Consider the following 22,370-nt stretch of genomic DNA (forward strand, 5'->3'; position numbering starts at 1 on the left):
TTTGTGCTACAAAGAATTAATAGCACTGTGCAATATGTTCGGTGCTGACTTGTCTAGCAACATCAGAGGGAAAAATAAGTTTAGAATAGGTATCGTTGATGATTCATATGCATGCTCTTACTTTTTCTCTATAAATTTGCACTAATTTACGATTCTAGCCGCAATATATAATATTTCGCATCATTTAAACAAATAATTTATTGTTGTATTGGTGTGGTGTTGAGTGGTTGCCATGACGACCGAGGACGCTGCCGGAGCCAAGTACCAAGTACGGAGCCAAGACACAGTCGCTGTGAGAAACTTATCTTTAGTTTTCTGTTCCCCATTGTCGCCTATCGAGGCCCCCATTGGCCAGCAACTGACCTCTTCCAGAATACAACCCATAACAGTTGCGTAACTGCTACATAGATGCTTAATTATGGCGAGATAAACATGCAGTCTCCGTGGTGTAGTGGTAAGACACTCGCCTGGCGTTCCGCGAGCGCTATGTCATAGGTTCGTATCCTGGCCGGGGAGGATTTACTGGGCGCAATTCCTTAACTGTAGCCTCTGTTTAACGCAACAGTAAAATGTGTACTTGGATGAAAAAACGATTCTTCGCGGCAGGGGATCGTATTCCAGGGACCATAGGATTAAGGACTTGCCCGAAACGCTACGCATACTAGTGGCTGTACAAGAATGTAACAACTCTTGTATATATCTCAAAAAAAAAAGAAACATCTCTAAAAACGGAAACACACACACACACTTGAATAAAAAAAAAATCGTGTATGTAACAACTCTTGTATAAACAAAAAATATTTTGGAGAAACTTTCTCATGTTATTGTTAGTTGATTCTAACTTTCATAACGGATAGAATAGCTGCGAATGGTTTTGTTCTCGACAATGGGTGGACAAGTTTCCTTTCACCTAAAGCTGCTGTTCACCAAGCAGTATATATGTACCCAGGAATTAGACAACTGCCTATAAATATCACAGTATCGTGAATAACCGAGCTGAATTGCGTGCTCACTATAGCCCGTGCTACATGAACATTTCGTTCTGAGTAGCTAAATATAAAACAACAACAACATCATACACAACTGGAGTTGTATCCTGGGAAGGGTCAATAGTTCGACCTTGGGGAATATTGATACAAGCCTTAATGTTATTTTTTTATTGATTTATATTCAAGAGGGTACATTGGGTTTGTGAGATAACATAACATTGGCATTCTAGTGAGTATAGTGACCTGAACAGTAACCCACAGTCACCAGCCAGGACTGAGAGCAATGTAGTGGGCGAGGCTAAGACACCTGGTGACTTAAATACCACCACTCGTCTAGCTAGTGGTGGTATGGATAGGATATATCACAGCTAGGACCTACGGAACTTGAAAGCCTATTAAAAACAGTGTTCCAAAAAGTTTACAAACAGATGTTAGAGAGTTCATCAACAACATTGTTATAGATAAAGAAACGAGAGACTGTATTGCAGCTGTACTGCCTTGCAGCCAGCTGCATCACGGAACTAAGAGGGATACCAGGAGTGATATCAAACAAAGCAAGGAGCTCCCTAGATTATAAAAACACATATAAGCTCTTGTGGACTAATGTATTAGATATCAACTATGAATCCCTCCACAAACTCCCCCAATACAACGATGCTTCGTATCCTCAGTTGGAACATGGCATCACTCAGGAAAAGACTTCCTGATCTCCACCACAAAGTGACGACCGAGCCCATTGATGTCGTCTGCCTTTGGGAGTGCAGAGTTCCCACCAGGTCTCCTCCCCCTAAATTACCCTCCTTTGTTGTCTATAACCTTAAATCCAGTCACTCTTGTGTTTTGTATGTTAAGAAGTCCCTTCCTCACCAGCCACTCCTAGCCAAGTCAACCGAAGGGTTTTCAGTATCATGATGTGAGGATCTACGTGGGGAACTCTGCCCTCAATATCTTTAACTTGTATGCTCCTCGTGATAAGTTTAATTATACTGACCATCCTATCTGCATTAAGACTGAGCCTACCATCATTATAGGTGATTATAACGCTAGACATAGGAATATTGGTAATTCGCAGTTCTGTAATGGTAACGGCAACCAACTGTTGTCACTATTAGGTAGTCACGATGATGCACAGGTTGTGGTTGACCTTGAACCGACGCATATCTATGGAGGTATTCTTGATCTATGTCTCGGTGTCAAGGTCTCCCACACCGTGTGCGCCTCGTCAATAGTGCCAGATATGGCGTCTGATCATCTGGCCATATTAGCCACTGTCAGCATTGGAAGCTCTATTCTCCCCGGCGGAGTGCTCAAGCGGAAGAGGCTGGCTGTGCCCATCGATCAACGAGACAATTTTGTTGCTCATGTGCAACAAAATGGTACAGCTCATCTGAGCCTTCATCAGTTGAAGATTTTAACAATGAGCTCACAGGTACCACCGAGCAGTTTATAGAATCACTTGATCCATCGTCCAGGCCACGTAACCCAAATTACACTGGTCATAGCAATTATGCTTATTATAATGATTCTAAATTGCATGCACTTAAATGCACTGCCAGATGATTTTGATTAGCTTATAGAAGGACCCACACTGCTGAAATGCTTAGGCTCTTTCAAACAGCTCTGGCTGAGGCCAGGGAACGTATGGTACAGCTGAGGCAAAGTGGGAAACTTTTGTCAGTGGTCTCAATTCTCACACACCACTAAGTCGGGCATGGAAGGACATCAACAAGATCAAAGGGAAAAATGCCTGCAGAGATTACGCACCTTAATCCTCTGCACAGAGCAGATGAGCTTGTTGATGCTTGGGCCACAACTTCCAGCTTTGACAGTCCTCCTCTACTTACACAAAATTAATTAAATAATAGATATGCTGATAGAGCAAGGCTCCTTGACTTCATGCTTCATCAAGAGGATGACTGTGGCATGTTTCTTGCTGAATACGAACTAGACTCTGCTCTACATAAAGGCAAAGCTACATCACCCGGGGAGGATGGAGTTACGGCATACTGCGTATGCTTCTGCTAGTTCCAGGGAATCCCTTGCTTGAATTGTACAATATGAGCTATGTAACTGGGGAGCTTCCAAAGTCATGGACCAACAGTCTTATTATTCCCATTCCTAAACCTAACCAGCAGAGTGCTTTTCGCCCAATCTCCCTCACCAGTTGGAAAGAGTGTTCATCACTGTATTACCACATTCCTCACCCTGCATACTGATAGGTCATATACCACTTTCCTAGATCTTAAGTCAACCTTTGACATTGCTAACCCACACGTCATTCTGAGCGAACTTGCTAAAATGAATGTTGGAGGATGGCTTCTACGGTGGATAAGAGGCTATCTATCCAACAGGATGTCATCTGTACTGTTCCAAGTCTGAGATGACTAGGCTTAGTCATCTCAGTAGAGAAAACAAAGATCCTGAACCGACGCCCACCCAGACGGGGTGGGGCTGTTCGCAAGGTGCAGTTGCATGATGGCTCTCTGCTCGACTATGTAACCAGATACAAATATCTTGGTCTTGAGGTTCCACTGTACCGCAATGTTGTAGCCAGATTGGGTCGCCAATGTAGAGAGAGGCTCCGTGCTCTCAAGACTGTGGCAGGTTACCATCCAAGCTATGGTGCAAATGTGAGAATTGGCAAAATGATGTACCTCTCATATATGAGATCTCTGACCGATTATGCTACACCCATGTTTGCTCTAGTGCCTCAGAGAATGCTTGGAGGACTGGAAAACATGCAGAACGAAGCCATGAGGATTATCCTCGGATGCCCCCGTACAACTAAATTACTAAACATCAGGAAGGAACTGAATATTTCATGTGTAAGTGATCGTATTACTGAAATTAATGCTTTAATTGGTATCAAGATGCTTAGGCTAACCCACCCTAACCCCTGCACTGAAGCCCTCCAAGCCTTCTTCCTTGAAGGTCAGCATCCCTTCAAATGGATTACCAAAACCGCCACTGTTCTCAGAATGTATAATATTCATCATCACCTCTAACAAGAAAGACAACAACAACACTTTCCTGCTCCATGGGAGATCACCCTTTTCCAAATTACTGTTCCCCCTTTCCCACCCAAGAACCTGATTATTAAGGAACAGGCCTTGCTTCGACAAGAAGCAAAGTACAATGACTTAAGCCAAATTGATGCATTGGTCAGAGAACGCTCCCTTTCCCAAATTATTTACACTGATGGCTCTTTGCACCAGTCCCATGGTGCAGCAGGAAGTGCAGTTGTTGTGACAGAGAGAGATGGTTCATTCTCCCATGAGTGTGGAGCGCGTCTCAGTAACTGGGCCTCCACTCTTCAAACAGAATTGGTTGCCATAATCCTTGCACTCGAGCGCGTATATGAATCCAAAGTTGACACGCTAATTGTAAGTGACTTCTTGTTATCATTGACTGCCCTCAGCTCCCCAAGGCATAACTGTAACGTGCTTGTCTCCGAAGCTAGACACAAATACGGTGAAATAATCAATGGAGTCAGAGTTTGTCTCCTGTGGATTCCTTCCTATATTGGTCTCCGAATGCATGATAGAACTGATGAGTTGGCCAAGACTTTTGCTCGTAAAGAGGGAATTGATTACCTTCTTGGACTGCCTTTGAGCAGTCTGCGGGCAGTAATGTTCCCGGAACATCAACAAAATCTCGTAGACTTGAGCCAAAGTGAAATTCACACCAGTTCCTCCATCTATCATCATTCTATTATGCAGGAAGAACCGCATGTCTATGGGTCATCCAATGAGGTTAGCAGACTTCTAAATGTTACCACTGCTAGGCTTAGGCTCGGCTACAAGTACCTCTGGGAGTTTGTAACATCTGGTCATGTAGATTTGACTAAATGTAAACTCTGTTTGCAGAACTATTCGCATACTTTGTGTCATTATATAATGGAATGTGAAAAAAATCGCAGAATTCAGAGATAGCACTATCAATGGAGTCCAAGAAATGTGTAAGTACTTCATTCATCATGATATACTGCCAGGAATCTTAGCGAAGTATCCAAAATTTGCTTACTGTTGGTAATGCATGCACATGACTGTAAAGCTGCCGCCCAGTTGGGTGGGTGTGGAGCAAAACTATTAACTGTGTGACTCACCATAGATGTAGAATGCCTTGTATAGTGACTGTTGTGAGCCTCTTGTTGAATTACTTGTGATACAAAAGATTATCAATGTGTATGAATTTGTGTAAATGATTGTATATATATGTACATGTATATATAACATTAACAATTGTGCAACTAGCTTCAAAAGATTGTCACTTGCTTGGCTAAACGAACTATGGAAAGTCTCCCATTATGTGCCTCTGTAACCCTTTCCACCACCGCCCACGGGATGGGTATGGGGTGCATAATAAAGAAAGAAACTGAATTACAGTCTTACAAAGCCACTAACACGCAGCGTTGCGGGTAAATAGGCTATGCGTGTTATTTAAGTATATTATACATAGGTTTCCTGTCCTCAACAAAACAAAATTAATTATTATTGTTATATATATACATATATATCCAACCATCACCAATGCCGGGGACAGGAAGCCAGATGTATTCATACACGTTAGGCTTATATCAAGGTACCCCCACCCCCAGGGTTGAATTTGTGACCCCGCCCAGTATGCAACCCCACAACAAGCTGACCTGAGAACCTATTTACTGCTAGGTGAACAGCCCATTAGGAGAAAGGAAATGTGCCCAACCATTTCCGTCCCGCCAGGGATTCAAACCCGGAGTTTTCTATTATTTCTACTGTACTAGAGTTTTCTAGTACAGAACGAACCCGACTGTACTACCGGGACCACACCAAAATAACCATTGTACCATGCAACCATCACTCACAACAACCACAATCCACACCACCCCCCACACCAACCACCACCCACACTAACCATCACTCACACCAACCACCACCCACACTAACCATCACTCACAAGAACCATCACCTAGCTATACAACAGGAGTCATGTAACTGGGACTCACCCTATTTTGTAGACCAATATTATCATAATTCCAATTTTGTGTTGTTCAATGTTTACATTGGAAGTTTTAAATTGTCACCTCTATATTTGTGACGTTATTCATTCATTTACAATTTAGCTCACTTCGCACCCGACGCCCATCCTGTGAGCTGCAGTCGAAAATGTTACAGAAGTGCATATTTTTGGGTTGTGGAAATGAACCCTAAAATTCGTTTCAGCTAAGCAAGTTACACTGTAATTACCAAAGTTATATTATGCATAACTTTGCAGATTGCATTGAGGTCGTATGTCAATACTTACATAAGTACAGAAAAAGTGCTGGTGGACCTCTTGGTGCTGGTGTTGGTGGGCCCCTCTCTTGCTGGTGGGCCTCCCTGGTGGTGATGGGTACACCCCTCTGGCGTTGGTGGGGCCCCCCTGGTGTTGGTGGCCCCCCCCTAATGTTGGTTGGTCCCCATGGTGTTGGTGAGCATCCCTGGTGTTGGTGCCAAACCCCCCTCGTATTGGTGCCCCTCCCCCCTGGTGTTGGTGGCCCCCCCTGGTGTTGGTGGCCTCCCCCATGGTGCTGGTGGGCACCCCTGGTGGTGATGGGTACACCCCTCTGGTGTTGGTGGGGCCCCCCGGGTGTTGGTGGGCCCCCCTGGTGTTGGTGGGCCCCCATGGTGTTGGTGAGCACCCCTGGTGCTGGTGCCAAACCCCCCCTGGTATTGGTGGCCCCCCTGGTGTTGGTGGCCCCCCCCCCATGGTGCTGGTGGGGCACCCCCTGATGCTGATAGGGGGGTCCCCAGGCCGTGCCCTACTTGGCCTATTGGGTAATCCGATTACAGTTACGTACAATTTCAATTTGCCTCTCATGCACCCCCACAGTCATACAGTTAACGGCGATGGAAAGGTTACATCATATTATCTGGATGTACTACCTACAGTTAGCAAACTGGGTATTACTTGCTACATTTTCTGGCAGTAGATAATTTTGAATAAAATACATGCATATTTGGTGAAGATTTATGATAGAATTATCTATAAATTCAATTTTAATTTACAATTCCATACATAATGATGCAAGGCATGCAAATAATTTGGCTGTCACAGTTACCTTTAATTAGATCTAGATCTGCTGATAATGCCAAATCCCAAACATACATATTACCGAGTCTAAGTTGAACATTAATAATATTTCAAAATCTATTGATTTTATAGGCTAATCTATTGATATTTGGTCATTCTCGCATGGCAGTATAGTGTAAATCAAAATTGTTATCAGATCTTCATACATAAATACACAAGTACATTCATTTCGGTCGCGTCTGATCCCTTGACCGTCGTCGTCCCGCTATCAACAACATATATTAATTTATTCCTGTAATTGGATTTAGTTGAAATGTAATTCTGTTTTATGTTCAGACTTTAAACATATATATTTTTTCAATTGTAAAAACAATTTTGTTTTTATTATTTTGTTCATAACGCGAAGTTCTAGAGCGTCCATATTTATAGTCGTGGTGCCTGGGAGGAGCGCAACATGGCGGAGGACGCGGGAGAAGACGGCGCCGTCAGGGCTGGCGCGCGGGACCCGTTGGTGCTCGGCCTAATGCCTCCTGCAGGAAAAGAAAAACCAGCAGCTGCATTAGACTTTCCCGGAGTCCGCTTTGTCGATGAAAACATCACAACTAAACCCCACCAGGAGACGCAGGTGGTGGTGGAGAGCCTGAGGAAGAACACCGTACATGAGGTGAGACCCCAGCAGGAGGCGGAGGAGGAGGTGGCTGAAGTAGACTGGCTGGGAGTGCCTCTTGCAGCCTCCACCCTTCCAGACTACACCTCCATGTACCGCCACAACTACCCTGATTACTCTGGTGGCGCCTACAGCACCCCGGGTCAGGAGCCTGGCCTCGCCACAGGCAGGGCGAGGGGGCGAGAACTCTACGAACAGGTGGGTGGACGGTGCATACAGTTGTCTTCATCATCACCTGTGCATGTCGTCATGTCTATACAATGATATAATGAAAATTGATCATTTTTGAAATATTTATGATAATATCGTTCGGTAGTTTGAGGGCGTGGGGTGGGTGGCGCGGGATACCGTGCCCGCCGGCCAAGTGGGCGGCTACGTCAAGAAGGGCGGCCAAGTGGGGCGGGCGTTGCTCCACCCACAGAGTGACCGCTGGAGCACCCCGGCGCCCGTGGTGGAGCGGCTACGACGGACGGACCCCATGGAGTACCTCAACCTTTGTGATCCCCTCAACAAGATACCGTAAGTACTCGCTATCGTTCCTGTCCTTGTATTGGCCTCTCGGGCAAGCTTTGAGCGCCGGGCAAACCAGGATGTTTCTCAGCAGTCATTAAATTTATATTAAAGGCGAGTTCGAGATATTATATCCACAGTTTAACAGATGTTTCTTTCCAGAGTATCATAGGTTTTAAAAGTTAATGGCACATATTTCATTTTGTTTCTACGGTCTATATTAAGAATATAATGGCTGGTCTTAAGTGAGGAATGTGAGTGCATGGGCCTAGGCGATATATAGGCATAGCTGGCCTGCAGTGCAGTAGATAGTGCAGTCAGTTCGCAATCGATTAGTCCTGAATTAAAACCCAGGACAAGGCGAGATGTTTGGGTTGGTTTCCTAATATTTTTGTTATGGCTAGAGTAAGGCTCACATTAAACAGAACTCCAGTACATATATAAGGATTTAATTTAAATAACGGACTCCGTGCCGTCTGTATAATAAAACTAATAAACACAAACACATAATATCAAGAATAAACCCCCGTAGAACCTGGAGTACTGAACAAGGTCATAGAAATTTAATGAACCAGCAAGGCACTATGAAAAATACAAGGCAACGTGTATAAAACATACTTAATGAAATCACTAGGAGCTTAGCACACTCCTCCATACACTTAACGTCTAATTAATTAGTGAATATGTGATAACACGTCAAGTAGAATTACCCATAACCTTGCAACTACAATCTTTGTATAAAAACAAAAAATTCCCCAAATAGTTGCAATGGTTGTGTGCATAAAATTCCATATAAATAATTTAATAAGTTCTATGTTGGCCAATCAGGTGAACATCTTAACTAGAGAATACAAGAGCACAAATATAGTATTGTATAAGAACAGGTCAAGAGTCCAGTGTCTTGTTTCTTCACTTAGGTATTTGTAATCATTCAACTGACTGGACTAATTCGTACAATTATAAATACAATTATATTCGTATATGATATAATGTATATATATATATATATATATATATATATATATATATATATATATATATATATATATATATATATATATATATATATATATATATATATATATATATATATATATATATATATATATATGTCGTACCTAGTAGCCAGAACGCATTTCTCAGCCTACTATGCAAAGCCCGATTTGCCTAATAAGCCAAGTTTTCCTGAAATAATATATTTTCTCTATTTTATATATATATATATATATATATATATATATATATATATATATATATATATATATATATATATATATATATATATGTCGTACCTAGTAGCCAGAACGCACTTCTCAGCCAACTATGCAAGGCCCGATTTGCCTAATAAGCCAAGTTTTCATGAATTAATTGTTTTTCGACTACCTAACCTACCTAACCTAACCTAACCTAACTTTTTCGGCTACCTAACCAAACCTAACCTATAAAGATAGGTTAGGTTAGGTTAGGTAGGGTTGGTTAGGTTCGGTCATATATCTACGTTAATTTTAACTCCAATAAAAAAAAATTGACCTCATACATAATGAAATGGGTAGCTTTATCATTTCATAAGAAAAAAATTAGAAAAAATATATTAATTCAGGAAAACTTGGCTTATTAGGCAAATCGGGCCTTGAATAGTAGGCCAAAAAGTGAGTTCTGGCTACTAGGTACGACATATATATATATATATATATATATATATATATATATATATATATATATGTCGTACCTAGTAGCCAGAACGCACTTCTCAGCCTACTATGCAAGGCCCGATTTGCCTAATAAGCCAAGTTTTCATGAATTAATTGTTTTTCGACTACCTAACCTACCTAACCTAACCTAACCTAGCTTTTTCGGCTACCTAACCTAACCTAACCCATAAAGATAGGTTAGGTTAGGTTAGGTAGGGTTGGTTAGGTTCGGTCATATATCTACGTTAATTTTAACTCCAATAAAAAAAATTGACCTCATACATAATGAAATGGGTAGCTCTATAATTTCATAAGAAAAAAAATTAAAATAATATATTAATTCAGGAAAACTTGGCTTATTAGGCAAATCGGGCCTTGCATAGTAGGCCGAGAAGTGCATTCTGGCTACTAGGTACGACATATATATATATATATATATATATATATATATATATATATATATATATATATATATATATGTCGTACCTAGTAGCCAGAACGCACTTCTCAGCCTACTATGCTAGGCCCGATTTGCCTAATAAGCCAAGTTTTCATGAATTAATTGTTTTTCGACGACCTAACCTACCTAACCTAACCTAACCTAACTTTTTCGGCTACCTAACCGAACCTAACCTATAGGGATAAATTAGGTTAGGTTAGGTAAAGTTGGTTAGGTTCGGTCATATATCTACGTTAATTTTAACTCCAATAAAAAAAAATTGACCTCATACATAATGAAATGGGTAGCTTTATCATTTCATAAGAAAAAAATTAGAGAAAATATATTAATTCAGGAAAACTTGGCTTATTAGGCAAATTGGGCCTTGTATAGTAGGCTGAGAAGTGCGTTCTGGCTACTAGGTACGACATATATATATATATGTCGTACCTAGTAGCCAGAACTCACTACTCAGCCTACTATTCAAGGCCCGATTTGCCTAATAAGCCAAGTTTTCCTGAATTAATATATTTACTATATTTTTTTTCTAATGAAATGATAAAGCAACCCTTTTCTCTATGTATGAGGTCAATTTTTTTTTATTGGAGTTAAAATTAACGTAGATATATGACCGAACCTAACCAACCCTACCTAACCTAACCTAACCAATATTTATAGGTAAGGTTAGGTTAGGTAGCCAAAAAAAGCTAGGTTAGGTTAGGTTAGGTAGGTTAGGTAGACGAAAAAACATTAATTCATGAAAACTTGGCTTATTAGGCAAATCGGGCCTTGAATAGTAGGCTGAGAAGTGCGTTCTGGCTATTAGGTACGACATATATATATATATATATATATATATATATATATATATATATATATATATATATATATATATATATATATATATATATATATATATATATATATATATATATATATGTCGTACCTAGTAGCCAGAACGCACTTCTCAGCCTACTATGCAAGGCCCAATTTGCCTAATAAGCCAAGTTTTCCTGAAGTAATATATTTTCTCTAATTTTTTTCTAATGAAATGATAAAGCTACCCATTTCATTATGTATGAGGTCAATTTATTTTTATTGTAGTTAAAATTAACGAAGATATATGACCGAACCTAACCAACCTTACCTAACCTAACCTATCTTCATAGGTTAGGTTAGGTTAGGTAGCCGAAAAAGTAAGGTTATGTTAGGTTAGGTAGGTTAGGTAGTCGAAAAGCAATTAATTCATGAAAACTTGGCTTATTAGGCAAATCGGGCCTTGCATAGTAGGCTGAGAGGTGCGTTCTGGCTACTAGGTACGATATATATATATATATATATATATATATATATATATATATATATATGTCGTACCTAATAGCCAGAACGCACTTATCAGCCTACTATTCAGGGCCCGATTTGCCTAATAAGCCAAGTTTTCATGAATTAATGTTTTTTCGTCTACCTAACCTACCTAACCTAACCTAACCTAGCTTTTTTTGGCTACCTAACCTAACCTTACCTATAAATATAGGTTAGGTTAGGTTAGGTAGGGTTGGTTAGGTTCGGTCATATATCTACGTTAATTTTTACTCCAATAAAAAAAAATTGACCTCATACATAGAGAAAAGGGTTGCTTTATCATTTCATAAGAAAAAAATTATAGTAAATATATTAATTCAGGAAAACTTGGCTTATTAGGCAAATCGGGCCCTGAATAGTAGGCTGAGAAGTGAGTTCTGGCTACTAGGTACGACATATATATATATATATATATATATATATATATATATATATATATATATATATATATATGTCGTACCTAGTAGCCAGAACTCACTTCTCAGCCTACTATGCAAGGCCTGATTTGCCTAATAAGCCAAGTTTTCATGAATTAATTGTTTTTCGACGACCTAACCTACCTAACCTAACCTAACCTAACTTTTTCGGCTACCTAACCTAACCTAACCTATAAAGATAGGTTAGGTTAGGTTAGGTAGGGTTGGTTAGGTTCGGTCATATATCTACTTTAATTTTATCTCCAATAAAAAACAATTGACCTCATACATAATGAAATGGGTAGCTTTATCATTTCATAAGAAAAGAATTAGAGAAAATATATTAATTCAGGAAAACTTGGCTTATTAGGCAAATCGGGCCTTGCATAGTAGGCTGAGAAGTGAGTTCTGGCTATTAGGTACGACATATATATATATATATATATATATATATATATATATATATATATATATATATATATATATATATATATATGTCGTACCTAATAGCCAGAACGCACTTCTCAGCCTACTATTCAAGGCCCGATTTGCCTAATAAGCCAAGTTTTCATGAATAAATGTTTTTTCGTCTACCTAACCTACCTAACCTAACCTAACCTAGCTTTTTTGGCTACCTAACCTAACCTTACCTATAAATATAGGTTAGGTTAGGTTAGGTAGGGTTGGTTAGGTTCGGTCATATATCTACGTTAATTTTAACTCCAATAATAAAAAATTGACCTCATACATAGAGAAAAGGGTTGCTTTATCATTTCATAAGAAAAAAATTATAGTAAATATATTAATTCAGGAAAATTTGGCTTATTAGGCAAATCGGGCCTTGAATAGTAGGCTGAGAAGTGCGTTCTGGCTATTAGGTACGACATATATATATATATATATATATATATATATATATATATATATATATATATATATATATATGTCGTACCTAGTAGCCAGAACGCACTTCTCAGCCTACTATTCAAGGCCCGATTTGCCTAATAAGCCAAGTTTTCCTGAATTAATATATTTTCTCTAATTTTTTTCTTATGAAATGATAAAGCTACCCATTTCATTATGTATGAGGTCAATTTTTTTTTATTGGAGTTACAATTAACGTAGATATATGACCGAACCTAACCAACCCTACCTAACCTAACCTAACCTATCTTTATAGGTTAGGTTAGGTTAGGTGGCCGAAAAAGTTAGGTTAGATTAGGTTAGGTAGGTTAGGTAGTCGAAAAACAATTAATTCATGAAAACTTGGCTTATTAGGCAAATCGGGCCTTGAATAGTAGGCAGAGAAGTGCGTTCTGGCTACTAGGTACGACATATATATATATATATATATATATATGTCGTACCTAGTAGCCAGAACGCACTTTTTGACCTACCTTATTTGACCTTGGCTTATTAGGCAAATCGGGCCTTGCATAGTAGGCTGAGAAGTGCGTTCTGGCTATTAGGTACGACATATATATATATATATATATATATATATATATATATATATATATATATATATATATATATATATATATATATATATATATTTATATATATATATATGTCGTACCTAGTAGCCAGAACGCACTTTTTGACCTACTATGCAAGGCCCGATTTGCCTAATAAGCCAAATTTTCCTGAATTAATATATTTTCTCTATTTTTTTTCTTATGAAATGATAAAGCTACCCATTTCATTATGTATGAGGTCAATTTTTTTTATTGGAGTTAAAATTAACGTAGATATATGACCGAACCTAACCAACCCTACCTAACCTAACCTGACCTATCTTTATAGGTTAGGTTAGGTTAGGTAGCCAAAAAAGTTAGGTTAGGTTAGGTTAGGTAGGTTAGGTTGATGAAAAACAATTAATTCATGAAAACTTGGCTTATTAGGCAAATCGGGCCTTGCATAGTAGGCTGAGAAGTGCGTTCTGGCTACTAGGTACGACATATATATATATATATATATATATATATATATATATATATATATATATATATATATATATATATATATATATATATATATATATATATATATATATATATATATATATATATTTTGGTAGCAGTCTTTCATGTAGACATATATTATTAAATATGACCGAAAAAGTAAGATTAATAATTCTAACACGAATTTTCTCAATCTTTCGTACATTATGCTTCACTGTTGGAGGTAAATCAAAAATCACTTCTCCAAAATTCATTTTTATTTCTAGTCTGACGCGACACGGGCGCGTTTCGTAAAACTTATTACATTTTCAAAGACTTCACAAACACACAACTGATTAGAACTTGCGTTTCCCTTATTTTATATCTACATTTGAGTGAGGTGGGAAGGGTGATGTGGCATTACATTTGAGTGAGGTGGGAAGGATGATGTGGCATTAACACAAGACAGAACACTAGAGGATATTAATAGGGTATTAAAAGTATCAACACAAGACAGAACAGAAACAATGGGTATTGAATAGAAGTGTTTGTAGAAAGCCTATTGGTCCATATTTCTTGATGCTTCTATATTGGAGCGGAGTCTTGAGGTGGGTAGAATATAGTTGTGCAATAATTGGCTGTTGATTGCTGGTGTTGACTTCTTGATGTGTAGTGCCTCGCAAACGTCAAGCCGCCTGCTATCGCTGTATCTATCGATGATTTCTGTGTTGTTTACTAGGATTTCTCTGGCGATGGTTTGGTTATGGGAAGAGATTATATGTTCCTTAATGGAGCCCTGTTGTTTATGCATCGTTAAACGCCTAGAAAGAGATGTTGTTGTCTTGCCTATATACTGGGTTTTTTGGAGCTTACAGTCCCCAAGTGGGCATTTGAAGGCATAGACGACGTTAGTCTCTTTTAAAGCGTTCTGTTTCGTGTCTGAGAAACTCTCCAGACACGAAACAGAACGCTTTAAAAGAGACTAACGTCGTCTATGCCTTCAAATGCCCACTTGGGGACTGTAAGCTCCAAAAAACCCAGTATATAGGCAAGACAACAACATCTCTTTCTAGGCGTTTAACGATGCATAAACAACAGGGCTCCATTAAGGAACATATAATCTCTTCCCATAACCAAACCATCGCCAGAGAAATCCTAGTAAACAACACAGAAATCATCGATAGATACAGCGATAGCAGGCGGCTTGACGTTTGCGAGGCACTACACATCAAGAAGTCAACACCAGCAATCAACAGCCAATTATTGCACAACTATATTCTACCCACCTCAAGACTCCGCTCCAATATAGAAGCATCAAGAAATATGGACCAATAGGCTTTCTACAAACACTTCTATTCAATACCCATTGTTTCTGTTCTGTCTTGTGTTGATACTTTTAATACCCTATTAATATCCTCTAGTGTTCTGTCTTGTGTTAATGCCACATCATCCTTCCCACCTCACTCAAATGTAATGCCACATCACCCTTCCCACCTCACTCAAATGTAGATATAAAATAAGGGAAACGCAAGTTCTAATCAGTTGTGTATTTGTGAAGTCTTTGAAAATGTAATAAGTTTTACGAAACGCGCCCGTGTCGCGTCAGACTAGAAATAAAAATGAATTTTGGAGAAGTGATTTTTGATTTACCTCCAACAGTGAAGCATAATGTACGAAAGATTGAGAAAATTCGTGTTAGAATTATTAATCTTACTTTTTCGGTCATATTTAATAATATATATATATATATATAATATATATATATATATATATATATATATATATATATATATATATATATATATATATATATATATATATATATATATATATATTATATTATTAAATATAATATAATATAATGATACATCATTCCACAAGAAACAAAAATAGAAAAAGATAATTTCAGAAAAACTGTTTTTAGGCAACTTAGCCTATTGGCAACGGGACTTTCAATTTGAGTTTGAGTAGAAGTTGAAACTTGTCATTGTAATATTTGTGAGTGCATAGATCCCCGCAAACACAAGGAGATAAGAACAGCCCCCATGATTACAAGTCTCCCTCCATGTCTTCCCTGGTGGCAGGTCGGAGCGGTTGATGTACCAGTGGGTGATGGGGGACCAGGCGGCCGTGGACGAGCGCGTAACAGTAGGACGCTCCTGCAGGACCTCGGGCTTCACCGCTAACTCCTCTCCACACCTTCCCCCTGCCGAGGACAGGTCCTTTTACTCCGTCTACGCCAACAGGTGAATAACGATCTTTATTGCGTTGAGTTTATAACGATGAAGGTTTAAGTACGAAACCCCATTTCCTAACCTCCCGTTATAGATGACGTTTCATACTTGTTTTCAAAAGTTTGTACTTTTACTTCATTCCTACGCTAGCAGACGACAGGAAGGTCTAGTTGACAAATGGCAGCATTTTTATTTAATTATAGTAAATTCATTAATGATCTTTTGTACCCTTTTTGTGTTCAAATAGTTTTTGATTGCTTGAAAGTTTGGCTTAAAGTCTGTGCGTGGCGTGACCTGCGCCTCTGTACTCATTTCTACACTAAGCTGCAAGTTATTGCTATGATCTTTGTACAGATTAGAATAAAACCTTAATGGCTTCCGAAGACAATGCAGTATTCAGAGCTATAAGACAATGGTTGCGAATGACAACAGCAGAATCAACTACGCCAATAATAGTAACTGATAGAAGTAATATAAATAACAATGAAAACAAATAATATAAATAACAATAAAACAAATAATATAAATAATAATGAAAACAAATAATATAAATAACAATGAAAACAAATAATAGAAATAATAATAAAAATATAATAGAAATAACACTAATGACAAAAACATCATTGCAAAATTTCAAGGACAAATTAAACAAACATTTCCACGCTTTACGATGCAATTCCAATTTCCTTATAGACAGCTGGAATAATTTTTTGTTTTTTACTTTTTTTTTTACTTTACTTTTACTTTACTTTACTTTTTACTTTAAAATAGTTTTTAAAACTATATATTTTAGTAATATATAACTAAACTTGGAACAAAGTAAGACAACCTAAATTTGTCCATCACATGATAAGGAAATACATACGGTGTTCACGTTATTCCCCTGACGTATATAATTTGTTGTGTTTGCTTCAGTGCCAGTTACAGCCCCGCTCCTGTGTCAGATAAGTCCATTACGGATAAGACCTACCATTAATGTATAATGATTAATTGTAAATATATAGCTATTGAACTAGAATATTCTCTGTAACTATCTGACATTATAATTATAAGGTGTGAAGGATAGATGAAATTGTTAATATAATAATCTCCGTTGAGGTTCGATCAAGACTTTGTGCCCTCTGCAATCCTTTTTGCGCTACTGCTTAAAGGATGAGAATGGGGTGCATAATAAACTAGCCGCCTCTGGCGGCAACAATAAAAAATCAAAGGGTTCAGCATAGCCCCGTGCTACTTGGAGCTTTTTGTTCCGAGTAGCTGTATCTAAAAGAACAACAACAATATCATTGCTTCAGTGTTTCAACTCTATCTAGAAGGATAAACATTAGTTTTTTGTTGTAAAAGAGAGAATGCATTTGTTTATACAGTATAATGTAGTCACGAATATCTCTAGGTCTTATTAAGTGGTGGTTCGGTGCTATGAACCACCATGGCACCATGAACCTATGATGCTACACTCCTTGAATGTGGTAATTATTATTTATCTATGAGGCTACATGTTGAATATGTGGTGTGTAGAATCGAGAGGATATAATAATATTTTTGTGCTAGGCGGCGGGAGAAAGGTTGAACTATATCTTAAAAAAGAGCACTCCCTGGTGTAAGATACAGTGGCGTCAGAATTGACGCAATCATTTGTAAGTCACCGTGGCAAGCACAAGTAGGAAGGTCACGGTATATACACTGGAAGGTGTCTCACTTCTTGGTGCATATACTTTTAAGGGTCCCGGAAGTACAGTGGGGTGTTCGTTTTTAACTCAGAATCTAGAGAATTTCGGGTTCGAATCCCGGCCGCGTTTCCCAATTGGTACCCCTCCCTTGACCCTTGATACACCACTGGGCAGGACTAAAATACTTGCTGGTTAGTCAGCAAGCAATTGTGTTGCCTTAATAATCCTCTTACTAAGAGGTTGATAGGCCTTAATCTCAATGTAATGTCTTGCACTGTGTTTATTAAAAAATAATAATTTTTTAATAAAAAGCAACACACCTTACAGCAACACTAAACCAAACCAAGGAATCATATAAATTAAGGTAGACGCATAATGCCGTGTACCAATTTCAATTAATAAGGAAATAAGACAAGATAAACCAATAACATTCAAATAATGCAGTTGTTAATTAAATAATAACTGTAAATGATTTATAAGTGTTAAGTTTATTTCCTTCTACAGCTACAACGTAGCCGCTCCTCGTGACGATGTGGAGGGCCTCTACCCCTCCCTGCAACCTGCCGTGTCTTCCTTCCAGTACCCTGGCTATGGCGGCACCTCCACCATGGACGACATCCCCTCCACCTTCCTCAGGTACGTCGTCCGCACAGAGTAGAGTAGCACAGCGTGTGGGCAGAGGTTTAGGGGCAAACTTCAGGGACATCGTCTGCTGTGTGCAGCGTAACGCAACGTGTGGCAGGGGCTCGGGGGCACGTCTCAAGGATATCGTCCACAAGGGGTAGAGTAGGACAGTGTGTGAACATGATTAGAGGCACACCTCAGAGTGTGGCTGAGGTGTGCGTCTGCTGTGGGCATGGGCTCTGGGCCACTCCTTATGGAGAAACAAGAGAAGAAATGTGTTACAGCGAAAGGATTATTTATCATTTCCTTAGGACAGGTAATAGAAGTAATTCTTAGACAGGTCCCTAATTATATTATATCATTAAAGATTAATTATTAGTGCTATTGTGACGTCTGTCATCAATAAGAAGAATACCCTAAGATGGTGCTCGTTAATTAATGTTGCAGTAAAACGTCACAAATATGTCTTACACCTTCATTTCCTATAACGAATTTCCATAACCCTGGATCAAACTACTATCAAATAGAATACCTTCACGCTATAAAGTAATGTTTCTATCTGAGTGCCACATAGCTTTCTTATCCTTGGGTCGGTATATTCTCTCATATCCCATCACTTAGTATCTCTACCAGCATCTTTCTAGAAAATGCCTCAGCTTTCTGAGATGGGAACTCTGCTCCATTTCCGTCCTCGATATAAATGTAGAGGTCTTCAAGTAGCTGAGTATTCTACTACGTTTTAACAAAATTTGCTGGCTTTCTCGCATACAAAAAATCGTTCTCAACAACGCAGCTCTATCCAATATAATTGCTTATCCAGACTCCTGGGAATAGAATGAATTTCTTTATAAATGTGACCCAATCCTGGTTCCCTAAGAAAATCGTCATCTTATCTTGGATTTTCCATTCAATAAAATTCTCCTCTGATTAGCTAAGAAAGTAAGGTGACAGCACCATCGAAACTTTTAGGTTCCCAGACCCAAGACATATAGACAAACAGAATAGAAAGATACATTAACATAAAATGCTCAGAAGCTTCTTATTACTAACTTAATGGTAAGTGTTAAGTCATTATTATACTAGATAATATGATGATAGTATGGCTCAGACTTGTGGTAATTAACATAGTCAAAGGATTTTTGAGAGTAGTAAATTAAAGGATGGTGTCTATTCCCTTTGAAATCGTAGATCTAGGAGCAGCTCTGGTTTCAGCTTGAAAATTTCCTAGGTTTTATTATATTCTTCACACACACTTCCTCGTTTTCTTTTCTAAAGCCTGTATGATAACTTGATCATTTACTGACATCTTCCTTCTCGTGTTGGTATATAGCAGTTATGCTGATCCTTGGCCTTGGTTGCTATGTTATTATCATACTGCTTCTCTAGTACGTTGCGAATTACCGTGTATTAATTTCACTCATGTATATACTGTATTCTATGCTCCCGTTTTTTCTTCCATTCCCGTTTACTTCTTCCCCCCCCCCTAGCAAGCCTGTTAAACCAGGGGTATTTTTTTTTTACCTTGGCTCTTTTATCTCTTCGAGGTGAAATAAATCTTCCTTCAGCTTCTTATAATTTGCTAGTTATGAAGGTCATTATGTCTTGTGTTGTTATATTCTCTGTTTGTTTGTTCATATTCTCTGTTGTTTCCTATTATAGTCTCTTTTTGATTTTCTAGAGAGCTAGCCTCTCACTCTCACCCTCTTATGTAAACCTATCCGCAACAGGTTAACGCCGCACCAGCTGCGAACACAGCCAGACTTTCTAGATGAGAGGTCTGGCTCACACCATCTCCGTCAGACACACAGACTCTTCACCAACTGTTGACACCCTTCCCTGGGTCCACTGCCCTGGCCGGGTCGCCTACTGTGGGTCGCCTGCCGTGGGTCGCTTTTCCTGGGTCGCCTTCCCTGGACCGCTGCCGTGGGTCGCCATCCCTGGGTCCCCTTTCGCGGATCGCTTGCCGTAGGTCGCCTTCCTTGGGTCACCTGCCTTGGATCGCCTGCCGCGGGTAACCTTCCATGGGTCACGTGCTGTGGGTCGTCTTCCATGGGTCGCCTGGCGTGGATCGCCTTTCCTGGGTTGCCTTCCGTGGAGGATCGCCTGCCGTGGGTCGCCTTCCATGGGTCGCCGCACTTTTTCTTGTGGCGTGTTTGTATTGATGAATGTGTGATAATCATAAAAGAACACGCCTACTACTGACAGTATCTTTATTTCCCCAAATTCCGGTCTGTATCAAGTAGTTATATCAGGTTTATACAAGATAGCCATAGAATATTTTCCTAAACTGGCTGATCTTTGACACACACGCACACAAACACACACACACACACACAGGGGCTTCATGGCTGAGTGGACAACGCTCTGGGGTCGTAGTCCTAAGGGCCCGGGTTCGATCCCCGGCAGAGGTAGAAACAAATGGGCAGAGTTTCTTTCACCCTGGTGCGCCTGTTCATCTAGCAGTAAATAGGTACCTGGGAGTTAGACAGCTGCTACAGGCTGCTTCCTGGGGATGTGTGTGCGTGTTAGAGAGAAATATATGTAGTAGACATAATAGAGGAAAAATAAATTGGTTGGAAAGGTGGGGTTCAAGAGCTAATAGTTCGATTCTGCAGATACAAATAGTAAATACACAGCCTTTATGAACTTGTGTAATGAATTATTCAGAACCTTATATACCACTTATGTCAGACCAATCCTGGAGTATGCAGGTCCAGCCTGGAGTCCATACCTAGTTAAACACAAGACAAAGTTAGAGAAGATTCAGAGGTATACCACCAAACTGGTCCCAGAACTGAGAGGTATGAGCTACGTGGAAAGGTTACGAAAGCTAAACCTCACGTCCCTGGAAGACAGAAGAGTAAGGAGAAACATGATCACCACCTACAAAATTCTCAATGGAATTGACTGGGTGGACAAAGACAAACTATTTAGCATGGGTGTAACACGAACAAGGGGACACAGGTGAAAACTAAGTGCCCAAATGAGCCAGAGACAGTAGAAAGATTTTTTCAGTGTCAGAGTAGTTAACAAATGTAATGTATTAGGCAGTCATGTGGTGGAGGCAAACTCCATACACAGTTTCAAATGTAGATTTGATAGAGCCCAATAGGCTCAAGAATGTGTCCATCATACAAGAGGGCCTGACAGCTAAGAGGACAGCGTTTGAGATTCGTAGTCCTGAGGTTCTGGGTTCGATCCCCGGTGGAGACGAAAGCAAGTGAACAGAGTTTCTTTCACCTTGATGTCCCAGTTACTTAACAGTAAATAGGTACCTGGGAGTTAGACAGCTGTTACGGGCTGCTTACTGGGGGTGTGTAACAAAAAGGTGGCCTGGTCGAGGACCGGGCAACGGGGACGCTAAGCCCCGAAATAATCTCAAGATAACCATCAGTTGAAAGGCGGAACCAAAGAGCTAAAGCTCATCCCCCCAGGCACAACTAGGTGAGCACACACACACACACACTGGGTGGCCTAGTGGACAGTGCTCGACTCGTGGACCTAGGGACCGGGGTTCGATCCCCGCACGCGGCGGAGACAGATGGACAGAGTTTCCTTAACCCTGATGCGCCTGTTACCTAACAGTAAATAGGTACCTGGGAGTTAGACAGCTGCTACGGGCTGCTTCCTGTGCGTGGAGAAAAAAGATAGTTAGTAACAGTTGAGAGGCGGGCCGAAAGAGCAGAGCTCAACCCCCGCAAGCACAACTAGGTGTATACACACACACACACACACACACACACACACACACACACACACACACACACACACACA

The 22,370-nt window shown here is 39.6% G+C and overlaps 1 protein-coding gene across 1 annotated transcript; it reads left to right on the forward strand.

Moving 5' to 3' along the window:
- Positions 1–261: 261 nt before the first annotated feature.
- Positions 262–20,788, forward strand: LOC123774710 (uncharacterized). Its single transcript, XM_045769224.2, has 6 exons — positions 262–292; positions 7,470–7,905; positions 8,024–8,226; positions 16,153–16,314; positions 18,477–18,608; positions 20,324–20,788. The coding sequence occupies exons 2-6, from the start codon at positions 7,495–7,497 to the stop codon at positions 20,421–20,423; spliced, it is 1,008 nt and encodes a 335-aa protein (XP_045625180.2). The 5' UTR covers positions 262–292; positions 7,470–7,494; the 3' UTR covers positions 20,424–20,788.
- Positions 20,789–22,370: the final 1,582 nt, after the last annotated feature.

The sequence above is a fragment of the Procambarus clarkii genome, chromosome 68 (assembly GCF_040958095.1).
Source record: "Procambarus clarkii isolate CNS0578487 chromosome 68, FALCON_Pclarkii_2.0, whole genome shotgun sequence".
Lineage (NCBI taxonomy): Eukaryota > Metazoa > Arthropoda > Malacostraca > Decapoda > Cambaridae > Procambarus > Procambarus clarkii.

What these genes read in the sequence shown, in the direction of transcription:
- LOC123774710 (XM_045769224.2), top strand. Translation starts at nt 7,495, where the DNA reads ATGGCGGAGGACGCGGGAGAAGACGGCGCCGTCAGGGCTGGCGCGCGG. An exon ending in GGCGAGAACTCTACGAACAG is followed by an intron (nt 7,906 to 8,023) that starts GTGGGTGGACGG and finishes ATCGTTCGGTAG; the next exon opens with TTTGAGGGCGTGGGGTGGGT. An exon ending in ATCCCCTCCACCTTCCTCAG is followed by an intron (nt 18,609 to 20,323) that starts GTACGTCGTCCG and finishes TATCCGCAACAG; the next exon opens with GTTAACGCCGCACCAGCTGC.